The sequence below is a fragment of the Perca fluviatilis genome, chromosome 8, assembly GCF_010015445.1.
Source record: "Perca fluviatilis chromosome 8, GENO_Pfluv_1.0, whole genome shotgun sequence".
In the NCBI taxonomy this organism is placed as follows: domain Eukaryota; kingdom Metazoa; phylum Chordata; class Actinopteri; order Perciformes; family Percidae; genus Perca; species Perca fluviatilis.
In genome coordinates this window covers 32,122,557-32,137,706 of record NC_053119.1, presented here as the reverse complement: position 1 = coordinate 32,137,706, position 15,150 = coordinate 32,122,557, and the positions used below count along the sequence as shown (strand labels likewise).

Sequence of the window (15,150 nt, the reverse complement as noted above, 5' to 3'; positions counted from 1 at the left end):
CCTCCATACTGCATCCCGGTCCCATGCAGGGCTGAAAATCTTGAGTGTGGGGACACAGCACGCTGAGATCCAACTGGGCCTTCAACATCCTCTGCCTCATCCTGCGGCCTTTTTCACACGTAGCGCTGCTACAGGCTGACCAGGGAGACCAGCCTGAGTAGATACATGTCTCTGGTGTGTCATCTAAGAGAGAAACACATAGAGATGTTTAGTGAATGCAGGACATACCAAAGAAAAAGAGGCATTTTAATATTTTCTTTAAAATCTTTTGCTCATTAAGTGATTGGCTGGGCTCACATGGTTAGCATTACCAGTTAAAAATGCTTTTTTTCTGTTTCATTCCACTACAGAAGCTGAACTGAATTTAACAGTACGAGGAATGGGTTAGGGGTGGGGGACTGGGCTGACATTGATTATTTAACATTGTATCCAAAGATGATTACTGCAGTTACTGGACCACAAGAGGCTACAGAGTGACATCTATGGGGGATTTGTGAATGTCTTATCAGTGGTAGCAGAGATACATGAAGTAGCAGAGGTACTGGCTTCAATTAATGCTCTCTCGAGGTACAGAGGCAGAGAAAATGAAAGGAATCAGAATGTCAAAAAGAGCCATTGAACACCACAGCAGCAATAAAAGCCACTCCACATAACAATGACCAGGTACTAAGTCTTAACCCAACTGATGTCCAAAATCTGAGGAAAATCAAACCACGGAAAGCTGCAGGGGCCTCATGTATAAAATACTGCATAGCTTATACTAAAAGATGGCGTAAGCACAAAACTTGAAAATTACGTATCCACAGAAATATTCACAATAATAAAAGGGGGCATACGCTAGAGTTTAGATTCTCTGCTCGAGCCCGAGCCCAAACTTGACAGGCCGATATTTCCTGCCACTATCCTCGGGCCGGGCCAGGCCGGGCCCTTGATCAAGCATTTGTGTTTATTTAACCATTACTTTATTAGCCTAATTGGGTGGGGAGAAAGCTATGCCTCTCCAGGTTCCTTCCGTAGCTCTGGGTATATGTCCTGCACTGACTTGAGTGTGAAGTAAACTGTGCGAAATCATGTCTTCCCCATCTGTAGCACTGTCTTCCATAATTGAGCAACCAGGCCAGATTGTTTCAGATATCTCACGAGTTCTAAGATATGGTCTCTCCTATATCCGGCGTGTTGTCGGCCAGTGCATCGGCATGCAGACCATGGCAAAGGACAGTATTAATTAGGTGATCGAGACAAGACAGTCTCCTATATGGTTCCAGGGCTTTGATTATGTTGCTGCCTTGATCTGTTACCCACACTATTTGGCTGAGGGAGCTAGTGTCAAGGTCACAAAAAACACACAAAACATTTTCTAAATAACATAAGTGTATCATTAAAAGAACTGGTTAAACCGCATATGCCACGTCTCCTGCTTTTTCACATTCTGTTCATGACATCCATACGGCCCTGACAGTTTCCAGGGTGTGTGCTCAAGGGATGCACTGACCCCTCAGACTCATGTTCTAACACACAAGTTTGGACTCATGTTCTAACAGACATATTTAACACCTCCCTGAGTCATACCATCATGCTTCAAAACCTCAGCCATCATCCCAGTCCCGAAAAAAACCATAGTCACTAGACTAGATGATTATCGACTGACAGCACTTACTCCCATAATAATAAAGTGCTTTGAAAGACTAGTCAAGGGTCACATCACATCTATCCTTCCTTCCACACTCTAACCACTTCAATTCACCTACCTACCACCCAAAACGTTTCACTGAGGATGCTACTGTATATCTACTGCACTTCATCTGAGCCTGGGACACCTGGAGAAAAAGAACATGCATGTACGGATGTTATTTGTCAACGTAAGATCAGCATTCAATACCATAATCCCCATGGTCAATAAACGTGGCCCACTTGGACTAAACACTCAACTGTGCAACTGGATTTTAGATATTCTCTCAGAGAGGCCTCAATTTGTAAGGGTAGGTGGCAAAACATCATCCACCATCTCACTAAGCACCGGATCTCTGCAGGGTGTGTCCTGACTCCTATACTGTTCACCCTGATGACCTAGAGTGACCTGATGACCTATGACTGTTGTGCAAAGTCAAGTACAAATCACATCATTAAGTAAATGGATGACAGTGGTAGGCCTGATCCAGAAGAAACTGGAGACCACCTACAGAGAGAAGGTAGACATTGTGTCGACAACCTTTTCCTGAAAAAAACAAGGAAATAGTGATCGATTTCAGAAGAATACAGCCCTGCAGTAGATACTATCAAGAACACCAAGTTCCTCTGGTGAAAAAAGGCTTACCAGCATAATTTCCTGCAGCGGCAGCTAAAGAAGGCTCACTCAGTCCATCTATCATCAGCACTCTATACAGGGGCACCATAGAGAGTGTTTTGACCAGCAGCATCTCACTGTGTCATGAGAGCTGAAACACCGGAGATAGAAAACCCCTTAGGAGAGTGATGAGGTCAGCAGAGATAACTATTGGGGCCCCACTGACACCTATCGAGGATCTGGCCCAAAAGTGTCTATTAAAGCCATCAGCATCCTAAGAGACTCCACTTACCCCTGTCACAACTTGTTCTCCCTCCTGCCTTTAAGCAGGAAATACCGCAGCCTTCGTTGCAGCACTGCCAGATTCAAAAACAGCTTTTAACCGGCTGCTATCAGACTGCTAATCACAACTACAAATCACTAAACTGTGCTTACTATGCAAATGTGCAATAATATTTATTTATGTAAGTGCAATACATCACATAGTATGTACAATCAGGTGGAAATTATTTATTAGCTTTTTTTTATATAACTGTATTCATAGAGCTCTATTTTATTATGCTTTTTTTCTGTTTTTAAATGGGCCATGCTCGTAATTTCGCTCATGCTTTACAAATTTCTGTTGTGCTGAATGACAATAAATGGAATCTTGAAATATGTTGCTCTACATCAAGTGTAGACTACACAATGTAAATTTTATATAAACCCAATGATATTTGTCACATTAAGCAGACTTCCTGTTGCTTTTGTGTGTGAGTGGTGTGATTGCAAAGTGTGTGGAAGAAAGGTCAATGTATGTGCGACAGTATGAGCTACAGTGTCTGTTGGACATCTGTAAAAAAGTTCATGGTTACGACAAACTCTTGCTGACTGTACTGGTTGAGCTTGGATTACTACGCCGTACAGGCCCAAGGAAGGCCACGACTGCACCTGGAGCAACATCGGTGAGGAATCCTTCTCTGCTTCTCTTCATAGTCGTCAGATTCATCTAGTCAGTTTTAAACTGCCGGGGGACTTCCTTTGACACACTGAGCTCATCTCTCCTCTCTCTTTCCATCTGTGTGCATTCATGTCCCAGAAATGCTTGTTACTAACTTAGTCATCGTTCCATTATCTTTATTGTTACTATGATTGCCACTGTTCATCTAACCCCCAACCGGCACAGACACCCGCCCCCTAAGAGCCTGGGTCTGTCCGAGGTTTCTGCCTAAAAGGAAGTTTTACCTCACCACTTGAGGTTTCTGCCTAAAAGGAAGTGTTTTCTCGCCACTGTTGCACTAAATGCTTGCTCTTGGGGGGATTATTGTAATTGTTGGGCCTTTGTAAATTACTAGTACGGTGCCCATTGAAAATGTGCCTGTTTGGAACGGGCCAATTGCTTTGCCTGTAGTATTGCTTGGCCTGTAGTATTGCTGCTTGTAGAATTCTTCAAAAACAAATTGTACCCCAAAATTACTTACAGAAGGACCCCAAACCACTTAATAATATGCAACTCCACTGTATAGCCTACCACTGACATACTGATTTACCTGACAGAGAACGTTGCAGATTCAGAATGTAATCACAAAATATCACAATGAAAATGTGGAGTAATCAGACAGTGTCATAGACTCATGGCAGTGCGCTACTCACCTGGGGTCTCATTTATAAAACTGTGCGTAGGATCCTTACTAAAAGTGTACTTACGCACAAAAGCCAAAAATGGCGTACGGCAAAAAAAAATCTGATTTATAAAACCGTGCGTACGCACATCTGTAAGCAATGTTCCCTTTATAAATTACAGGTTACCCACAAGTGTGTGTACGTGAATCTGCCTCTTATCCCTTATAAACCTGATGTATAGACTGTATTTCCAGACTTTGACATTTAATGATATATGCTGAAGAGATTATTTAGACGTGTATTTTACCTAGATGTGTCATATTATCCAAAATTATAGCATAAGTGTCTCATGTGCCTATCTGTGTGTTGTTGTGCGTTCTGAGGGAAAGGTTTGGGTGCAGTTTTCTAGAGTTAGCACATCAATGACATAAATACATGGTAGGTATGTGCTGTGTTTAGGCGCCAGTGGAGAGGTCATGAAGAGGACAAGAGAAAGACAAGGGGTTTCTGTCAAACCCCCATTTGGAGTAAAACCAGAGATCCTGCCGGATTGGAATGCATGAAGATAACAACCCCCAAACAGAAATTCTGCTGACAACAGAAGGACTACACCCAGAAATAAATAAATAGAAATGGGACTTTGTAACATTTGCTAAGAGCTTGGGAGAGACGAGGAAGTCTCAGTTCTGAGCCCACGTGTATTGTAATCTTAGAATACTGTACTAAAGAAGTGTTAATTTTATTCTATCATCTCAGTGATTTATTTCAGTCCACCGGTTAAAATTCATCAATAGAATAAAATGAATCAAAGAATCCGCTGAAGTGGGATAGTTTAAAGTGTAAGGCAATTAGAGTCAGAATCCGAGGGCCTGAGTGCCTGAGGTTCCAGATCCACATTTATTGTTCTTCAATTTGGTGAACCCGACGTGATGATCCAGTAGCACCGGTACCAGAGAACCAAGATGAGAGACGATAATTGGGCCAGGAGGATAAGGGGACAAGACACGTCTTTTCCACAACATCTTTTGCCTATCGGCCGAATTTTTCAGATTGGATAAACCAAATTTTATGTTGTGTGTTAAGATACTGTCTGTCAATTCCATCCTAAAAGTGAACAGTATTCTATGATCTTTAAGTAAATTAAATAGAGTTGTTGAAATTGAGTAACCGTTAAAAGTCGGTCTATAAAGGGTTAGATTCCCTGAAATTGACATTTCAGTCAATTTCTAAATGCTATAATGGTTTGAAGGCCGAAGAATATTGTAAATATAATAATACATTCCTGAAAAATCCAATTATTGGAGTATGTGTTTATTGTCTATACTGTTGATTTGTTGTATGTTAATGGACCTACCAGAAAACAGAGATTGGGGTGTTTTTATTTCCTGGTTGTCTCTGTTGTGTAGATTATACAAGGAAGTTCAAATATTCACAAATATAACACCCACCTACAGGAAGTTGGTCCTCCATAACTTGCGCATTGTTTTAGCTATCAAAAGATTTTTGATAACTTTTTGTCACGAGGGTCCTATGCAAGTTTTCGTGCCGATCGGACTCACGCCCCAGGATTAGTTAGACAGAATTGGTTTCCCATATATCAATAATTAAAAAAACATTTAAACAGTGCCATCTAATGGCCGGTTGCCGCCAAGTTTGGCACAGATGCTAAACCGGCCATGAGGAACAAACTTGTCAAGTTTCGGGGCAATCGGAATAATTGTTGCCAAGATAACTCAAACTTCCTGTTTAGACAGGAAGTTGCAGTAACTTGCACATTTTTTCAACTATCAAAATTCTCTGGATAACTTTTCGTCATGAGGGTCAACAGATACTGCCTATAAAGATTCAAGAAGATTGAAATCACGGCCTAGGACGAGCTCGAAAGAATGTAAAACACCTGAAAATGCAACATTATAAATGGCCGCCTTCCGGTTGGGCGGAGCTAATGAAGGTAAATAGGAAATATGTCCGCAATGATTAGAGCACTATGTGTATTAAATCTGGTGAAGATCGGAGCAACTATGTCCAAGTTAAGGCCTTTTACGCCTTAGGGGGCGCTATGGAGCCCGCTTAAAGTTATGAGCCAAATCGCTGTACAGTCTCGCAAAGCTGTTTATGTTGGTGCCAATTTTTGTGAGTTTTTGTATATATTGAGGGCGTCAAAAATGTGCCCAAGGGCTAAAACCAATTAAGTAAGTAAGTAAGTAAAATTTATTTATACAGCGCTTTTCACAGACAAGGTCACAAAGTGCTTTACAATGTGCATAAACAATAAAACATGGTAAAAATAGTCAACAGAATAAGATACAAGTACAACAGAATCAATTTTCAAATAAATAAAAGACATAGGCTACCCGAAAGCTAGCCTGAACAAGTGAGTCTTCACTTGTCCCTTAAAACAATCCACATTCTCCGCAAACCTAATGCTAGTTGGTAAAGCATTCCAGAGTCTGGGCGCCATAGCCTTAAAAGCTCTGTCCCCACATGTTTTCAGACGAGTGCGTGGCATGACAAGCAGATTTTGATTAACAGACCTGAGAGACCGGGATGGAGTGTGTAAATGAATTAAGGGGGGGGGGGGCGCTATAGAGCAACCATACCACTCCCAAGCCTAAATGTGAATTCAGATGAAAGAGTTTAATATTCTGCACATGGCTGCAAAAGTATGAGAGTTTTCACGCATCCTAAAGTCCTCAAACAAATGTTCGTAAAATGAAGACTTTTTCACGAAAACCAAGATTTCGGAAATTTTAGAATTTTGTAATTTTTTCTAAAAATGGCACAATGGAGTTCAAAATGAGACCTATGTTCCCTCAAAAGTTGGTATATTAACTTATTACTTTTGTCGGAATTAATGCGCACGTTAGGGGGCGCTATGGAGCCCCCTGGCAACGCCCGTGCCCAATTACTACAGAACTTTGCAATTTTCACTAGTTGTGACATGTGTGCAAATTTTTGTGAGTTTTCGTGCATTCTAAAGCCCTCAAAAATGCACTCTCTGCCGAGTTCAACGATACATCACACAAGACTCTACGTCATACGGTTCATTAGCTGTGAAAGGGGGCAGTAGCATAGGGAGCGGTTCAAACCATCACCAATTAAAAAGGAACTCTCTGCTGAGTTCAATGATACCTCACACAAGACTCTACCTTAGATGGGTCAGCATTTATGAAAGGGGGAGTGGCTTAAAAATAGGGGGCGAGCCAAACCATCACCAATGAAGAAGGAAGAATTTATGAAAAGGGAAACAAATTCTCTGCTGAGTTCAATATACACCACACCTTAAGACGGTTAATGAAATTTTTGTTATGAAAGGGGGCGTGGCTTAAGCATAGGGGGCGGGCCAAACCATCACCAATGAAGAAGGAACTCTCTGCTGAGTTCAATGATACCTCACACAAGGGTCTACATCAAAGGGGTCATTAGTTATAAAAGGGGGCGTGGCCTAAACATAGGGGTGGGCCAAACCATCACCAATGAAGAAAGAAGTCTGCTGAGTTCAATGATACCTCACACAATGATACCTCACCATGAAAGGGGGCGTGTTCTGAGTAAGTGGGCGTGGTTAAAGTATAGGTGGCGGCTCAGTATCACATGTAGACCACACATTTTAAGTTTCATGTAAATTGGATGATGTTTGTCATATAAGGCGCATTTCCTGTTGCCAGCGGGGGGCGCTATGACCAAAAGTCAATTTTGGCCTGTAGTTGTCCTCAGCCCTGGACCCTTGTCAATCGTGAGAAATTTCGGGCAGATTAGACAATGTACACTCAAGTTACAACAACTTCTTTGTTCATCGCTAAACACTCAAAATGGCCACCATGCCCACACCATATGACGAAAAGTTTTTCTTTTAATAACTTTCATCTTTAAGGTGTTGAGACGATACAGACCAAGTTTGAAGTCCATCGGATGAAATCTCTAGAGGAGTTCGTTAAAGTATAGCACCTTGACTTTTAGGCCTACTTCCTGTTGCCACTAGGGGGCGCTATGACTTTAAGTAAATATCGGCCTTTATTTGTCCTCAGGGTTGGACTCTTATGAATCCTGAAAAGTTTTGAGCCAGTTGGACAATGTACACTCGAGTTACACCCACTTCCTGTTTTGGCGGCGAAACGCACAAAATGGCCGCCCCGCCACGGTCACGCCCTATGACGAAAAGTTTTTCTTTTAACAACTTTTCATCTTTCATGTCTTAAGATGGCACAGACCGAGTTTGAAGTTGATCGGATGAAATCTCTAGGAGGAGTTCGTTAAAGTACGACATGTGGAAATGGCCAAAATCGCACTAATATCGAACTTTCAATTAAAAATGGCAGACTTCCTGTTGGGTGTAGGGTACAGCTCTAATTAAGTTTTTTGTACATCTTCACATATTACATATGTGTACCAAGTTTTGTAAGTCTACGTTAAACGCACTGCAGGGGCTCAATTCTTTTAACTTTCTAGAGGGCGCTAGCGAGCCATTTTTGTGCGACTATTCCCGAAACCCTTAAAATACATAGATTTTCACCAGACTTGATGCGACCGCCAAATTTGGTGAGTTTTTGAATATGTTAAGCCCATCAAAAAGGCAATTCATTTGACGGGAAAAGAATAGAAAGAAACAATAATTCCTTCAGTTTCAATAGGGCCTTTGCCGCTGTCGGCGCTCGGGCCCTAATTAAAGCTGCGAGCAGCGATGGACGGGCCCTCGCGCCTCTGCGCGCGTCAGGGTTACTGGCAGACGCCGCTCCTTGCGACCGTTAATTCGCTCGGCACTCAGACACCACAAATCGTCACCAATGAAAAGGGAACTCCCTGCAGAGTTCAACGATACCTCACACAAGACTCTACATCATACGGTTCATCAGCTGTGAAAGGGGGCGTGGCTAAAGCATAGGGGGCGGGCCAAACCATCACCAATGAATAAGGAAGTCTCTGCTGAGTTTAATGATATCTCACACAAGGGTCTTCATCAAACGGCTCATTAGTTATAAAAGGGGGCGTGGCTAAAGCATAGGGGGCGGGCCAAACCATCACCAATGAAGAAGGAACTCTCTGCTGAGTTCATTGATTCCTCACACAACGATCAACCTTAAATGGTTCAAATGTTATGAAAGGGGGCGTGGCTTAAGCTTAGGGTGCGGGTCAAACCATCACCAATTAAAAAGGAAGTCTGTGCTGAGTTCAATGACACCTCACACAAGGGTATACCTTAAACGGTTCACATGTTATGAATGGGGGCGTGGCCTGAGTAAGTGGGCGTGGCCATATTATAGGGGGCGGCTCAGTATCACACGTAGACCACACATTCTAAGTTTCATGTAAATCGGATGATGTTTGTCATATAAGTCACATTTCCTTGATTTTCTGTGGAATGAAAACCCAAGAGTGGCATCATTCTACATGTTACCCAATATCCATAAGTGTGTGGATAACCCTCCAGGGAGACCTGTTATCTCTGGTAATGATAGTCTGACTGAACCAGTCTCTAAGTTTATTGACTATTTTATTAAACCCTGTCTGTCTTCACTCCCAGCATTTGTCCAAGACACCACAGATGTTCTGAATAAGATCACACAATTACAAAACATAGGCTCTGATACATATCTAGTTACTATGGATGTAGAAGCATTGTATACAAACATTGAACACACACAGGGTCTTGCAGCTCTGACACATTTTTTAATTAGGAGACCTGAGTCGGAAATGCCACCCACTGATTTTTTATTGTCATTAACTAAATGGACATTGAATAATAACATCTTCATCTTCCAGGATAAGACCTTTAAACAGATAAAAGGCTGTGCTATGGGGGCCTGTTACAGCCCATCATATGCAAGTCTATTTCTGGGGAAATGGGAGGAAGATTTTGTCTAAATCAGGAAAAGAATGCCTTCTTTAAAAACATCTGGTGGGGACGTTACATTGATGATGTTTGTCTGTTTTGGTCTGGTTCAGAGTCAGATTTGAAAGAGTTCCATGTTTATTTGAATAACATTAACCCCAACATTAAACTCTCTTTGGAATATAGTAAAGATTATATTAATTTTCTTGACCTTACCATATTCAAAGACGATCATGGTGCACTACATACCTCAGTGTTTAGAAAACCTACTGACAGGAACACTATTCTTCATGCGAGAAGCTTCCACCCTAAGTGGTTGAAGGAAAATGTTCCATACGGACAATTCCAGCGAGTCAGGAGAATTTGTGACCTAGACAATTCATTTGAGTGTAAAGCAAAAGAGATGACGTCACGCTTCAAGGAACGGGGTTATAAAAACACAACCCTCCAGGAAGCATACAGCCGGGCTAAGTCTGCAAATAGGATATCACTTCTACAAAGAAATCCGCCTAAGCTAACAAAAGATAGACCCATTTTTGTTACCACACATAGTACAGAGGCAGACCAGATTAAGAGAATAATAAGAAACAATTGGGGTATTATTGAAAGTGATGAGGTGCTTGGCCAGTTGTTTCCTGAGCCACCTTTGGTCACTTTCAGGAGATGTCCTACAATTCGAGACAAACTGGTCCGCAGCTATTTGAAACCAGAAGGCCAACAAACTTGGTTGGGATCTAAACCCAAAGGGTCATATAAATGTCAACACTGTAATCATTGTACAAATGTATTACAGTCTAAAACCTTTGTTGATACTGTATCCCTAAAACAGTTTACTATCAACCACTTCATTAGCTGTAAAACAGTATTTGTTATATACAGACTGGAATGCCCTGAATGCAAAGTGTTCTATATAGGAAGGACTAAGAGGTGTTTACAGGACCGTTTGGCAGAACATAAATATGCAATTCGCACGGACAACATGAACTATCCTATGGCGAGGCACTACAGAGAACACCATAATAGTGATCCATCGACCGTACAGATCTGTGGAATTGATCATATTCCATTGTCACTGAGGAAAGGGGACAGAAAAAAACAACTAAACCAGAGAGAAAGTTTCTGGATTGATAAACTGCAGGCTACTACCTATCCAGGCCTAAATGAAGAACTTGATCTCAGTGTTTTTCTTTAAAACCATATTGTTTATTTTTCAATTGGGTCCATTTCTATTTCTATTTGTGCTGTACATGTTTTGAATTTAACCTTGATTTGTAGTCAATTACACTGGTCTATTTATGACCAATGAGGACATCTAGTGGTCATTCTATAATCCTACAACGCTGAACCTTCCTCTACCAAAATGAAGGCTTTTCATTGGTTGTGTTTCTTGATTGTTTTTTTTGATTGGTCTGTTTGAAAGTTTATAAGAATGTCTCTTCCTGTTTTGGAAATTGATTGACTCCCTGACGAAGGCTTGTATGCCGAAACGCGTCGGAGCACTTTAAGATTAATGATGACTTTGCCATAAATAAAGGCTTTGTATTTTTCTAAAAGAGAGTGCCTTGGACTTTCCTTTTTGGTTTCTACATTATGATTATCCCATCCAAAGAGCACCTCTAGCTAATATTTTGAGTCCTGGAAGCGCTCCGCTACAGACATTTGATAAGTCACATTTCCTGTTGACAGCGGGGGGCGCTATGACCAAAAGTCAATATTGGCATGTAGATGTAAACTACTAAGAAACTGTAATCGCATTTAAGAATTAACTTAAAACTCTTCTATTTGATAAAGCTTATAGTTAGGGAGTGAGGAGTTGCAGTGTCCACCTAACTGGCCCACCTGCTTCTCTTCAAAATTGTTAGATTAATAATAATATATAAAAAAGTAGAGGGCCAGCACAGCCCGATCCGGCAGGGGAGAGTTCCAAGCCCGAAAAAGCTACCTCTCCTTATGACCTGTCTCTCTTAGTTACGCTGTTATAGTTCTAGACTGCCGGGGGACTTCCTTCCTTTGACACACTGAGGTGCTCTCTACTCTCCCTCTCTATTACCATTTGTGTGTATCCCGTCCCAGAAATGCTTGTTATTAATCCTAGCTTCTGGGGAGTTTACTCCCCGGAGTCCTTATGTTTTTTCCCCCAGCATATTTCCTTGGAGAACGTTGGCACCAAGATCTTGGTTCCAGCTGTCGCCATGGGCCTGCTGCAATCCCTGCTGAGCTCAGCGGTGCCCTGCAATGTCCTGCTGAACCCTGCTGCTTCCTGCTGAACCCTGCAGCTTCCTGCTACATCCATCCATGCTCTGCTGGGCCACATTACATCCTGTAACGCTCTGCAGCGCCCTGATATGACATGAACTACTACGACTACCATTTGAAGTCACTGTTCCATTATTAATGTGACTATTATCGCCACTGTTCATCACATCCCCAACCGGCCCGTCAGACACCACCTACCAAGAGCCTGGGTCTCTCCGAGGTTTCTTCCCAAGAGGGAGTTTTTCCTCGCCACTGTCGCACTGCTTGCTCTTGAGGGACTTATTGTAATTGTTGGGGCTTTGTAAATTATAGAGTGTGGTCTAGACCTACTCTATCTGTAAAGTGTCTCGAGATAACCTGTGTTATGATTTGATACTATAAATAAAATTGAATTGAATTGAATTAGATGTCCTCAGACATGGACCCTTGTCAATTGTAAGAAATTTCGGGCAGATACGACAACGTACACTCAAGTTACAACAACTTTTTTGTTCATCGCTAAACACTCAAAATGGCCGCCACGCCAACACCGTCTGACGAAAAGTTTTTCTTTTAATAACTTTTCATCTTTAAAGTGTTGAGATGGTACAGACCAAGTTTGAAGTCCATCGGATGAAATCTCTAGGAGGAGTTCGTAAAATATAGCACCTTGACTTTTAGGCCTACTTCCTGTTGCCACTAGAGGGCGCTATGACTTTCAGTACATTTTGTCCAGTAAATGTCCTCAGAGTTAGAGACTTATTAATCATAAAAAGTTTGGAGCCAGTTGGACAATGTACACTCGAGTTACACCCACTTCCTGTTTCGGCGGCGAAACACACAAAATGGCCGCTCCGCCACGGCCACGCCCTATTATGAAAAGTTTTTCTTTTAACATCTTTTCATCTTTAATGTCTTAAGACAAATTTGAAGTTGATAGGATGAAATCTCTAGGAGGAGTTCGTTAAAGTATGACGTGGAAATGGCCAAAATCGCAATTTCAAACTTTGAAATCAAAATGGTGGACTTCCTTTCCCATAGGCTATATTGCGATGTAGCTAATTAATACAAAACATTCTAACAGCACCATCTAATGGCCGATTCACTATAAATTTGGCATGGATGCTCAGGCCCTTATGCGGAAAGACTGTGTCATATTTGGTTGAAATCAGAATAAATTTTGGTAAGATACGCAACTTCCTGTTTCGACAGCCCCCTACAGGAAGTTGGTCCTCTGTAACTTGCGCATTGTGTTAGCTATCAAAATTCTTTTGATGGCTTTTTGTCATGAGTGTTCACTGAGTCTACGTGCACATTTTTGTGCAGATGGGATTCACACTCTACGAAGAGTTTAAAAAAAGTATGTTTCGCTCAAAGCGAATTTGCTAATTAATTAAAACAATAAAAGCAGCGCCATGTAAAGGCCGATTGACGGCATATTTGGCACACAGCCTCACTGGAACATGAGGAACAACAGTTTTAAGTTTTGTGTCCATCGGAATAGCCGTTGGCAAGATACAACCGTTCCAGTTTCGACACCCACCTATAGGAAGTTGGTCCTCCATAACTTGCACATTGCTTTACCTATCAATATTCTTTTGATAACTTTCTGTCACAAGGGTCCTCCGAGTCTATGTGCAAGTTTTTGTGCCGAACGGACTCACGCCCCAGGAATACTTAGACAGAGTAGGTTTCCCATATATCAATATTTTGCTGATTAATTAGACAAAATTAAAACAGCACCATCTAATGGCCGATTGCCGCCAAGTTTGGCACATATGCTAAACCTTATCAAGTTTTGGGGCAATCGGAATAATTGTTGCCAAGATAATGCAACTTCGTGTTTAGACAGGAAGTTGCTGTAACTTGCGCATTTTTTCAACTATCAAAATTCTTTGGATAACTTTTCGTCATGAGGGTCAACAGATACTACCGGCAAAGATTCAAGAAGATTGAAATCATGGCCTAGGACAAGTTCGAAAGAATGTAAAACACCTGAAAAATGCATAATGCGGAGCTAATGAAGGTAAATGGGAAATATGTCCGCAATGATTAGAGCAATATAGCTATTAAATATGGTGAAGATCGGATCAACTATGTCCAAGTTGAGTCCTTTCACGCATTAGGGGGCGCTATGGAGCCCGCTTACAGGTATGGGCCAAATCGCTGTACAGTCTTGCAAAGCTCCTGGTGCCAATTTTTTGTGAGTTTTCGTGTATATTGAGGCCTTCAAAAATGTGCCCAAGTGCTAAAACCAATTAGGGTCCCATAGTCCATGCCCACTTTGAACAATAAGTACCTTACTGTAGAGTTGGCCTCCGGATTGGCACTAGATGGTACCCTCCAAATTTTGTAAAAATCTGATGAGCTGTCTATGAGATATACATTTTTTGTAATTGTAGCACCCCCTAGTGGCCAATGTTCATGAAATCCATGGGGCACCTCCAGAGGGTCATGGCAAACATGAATCTTAAGGTTTGTGTTAATAGCAATTATTTTGGTCGAGATATGGCAAAGTTGGTGTTTTTATACTTAGCTACACAAATTTGTTTGTGTGTAATATGTGCAATTTTTAACCTTTTAAAATTCTTTGGATAGCTTTTTGTCAGGTCCGTCTGGAGATGCTACCTTCCAAGTTTCGTGCAGATCGGTCGCACGGTCTAGGAGCCCGCTTACAGGTATGGGCCATATCGCTGTACAAAAAAATTAGAAGTTAATATACCAAATTTTGAGAAAAAAGGACTCATGAAGCATTTTCTTTTTTTTTTTCACCTGACAGGAAGTTGGCCATCTTGGTTTTCAAGCGAAAAAAAGGTGTTTGACAATTCACCAAAACTCTCAAAATTGTGCAGCCATGTGCAGAATAGTAAATTCTTCAATCTGAGTTCACATTGAGGCTTGGGAGTGGTATGGTGGCTCTACAGCACCCCCTTATTGGTTAAAGCCGTTAAAGCCAATATATACGAAAACTCAAAATTGGCAGCCACGTTAAAACCTGGGAGCTTTGCGAGACTGTATAGCGATTTGGACCATACCCGAAAGCGGACTTCATAGGGCCCCCTACTGTTGCTCTGATATTCACCAGATTTAGTACACACATTGCTCTTATCATTTTGGACATAGTTCCCATTTAATTAAGCTTGGCACAACCGGAAGTCGGCTGGGGGAAAAAGTGACTGCCTGGTGAAGTCTCATTGTG

At 41.6% G+C, this 15,150-nt stretch overlaps 1 protein-coding gene across 1 annotated transcript in view; it reads right to left on the bottom strand.

Moving 5' to 3' along the window:
- LOC120564412 (spondin-1-like) overlaps positions 1-15,150 on the bottom strand; it is a 483,039-nt gene that overhangs the window by 83,055 nt on the left and 384,834 nt on the right. The window contains exon 11 of the mRNA XM_039809345.1: positions 1-183. Within this exon, the coding sequence (XP_039665279.1) occupies positions 1-183 (183 nt within the window). The remainder of the gene's footprint in view (positions 184-15,150) is intronic.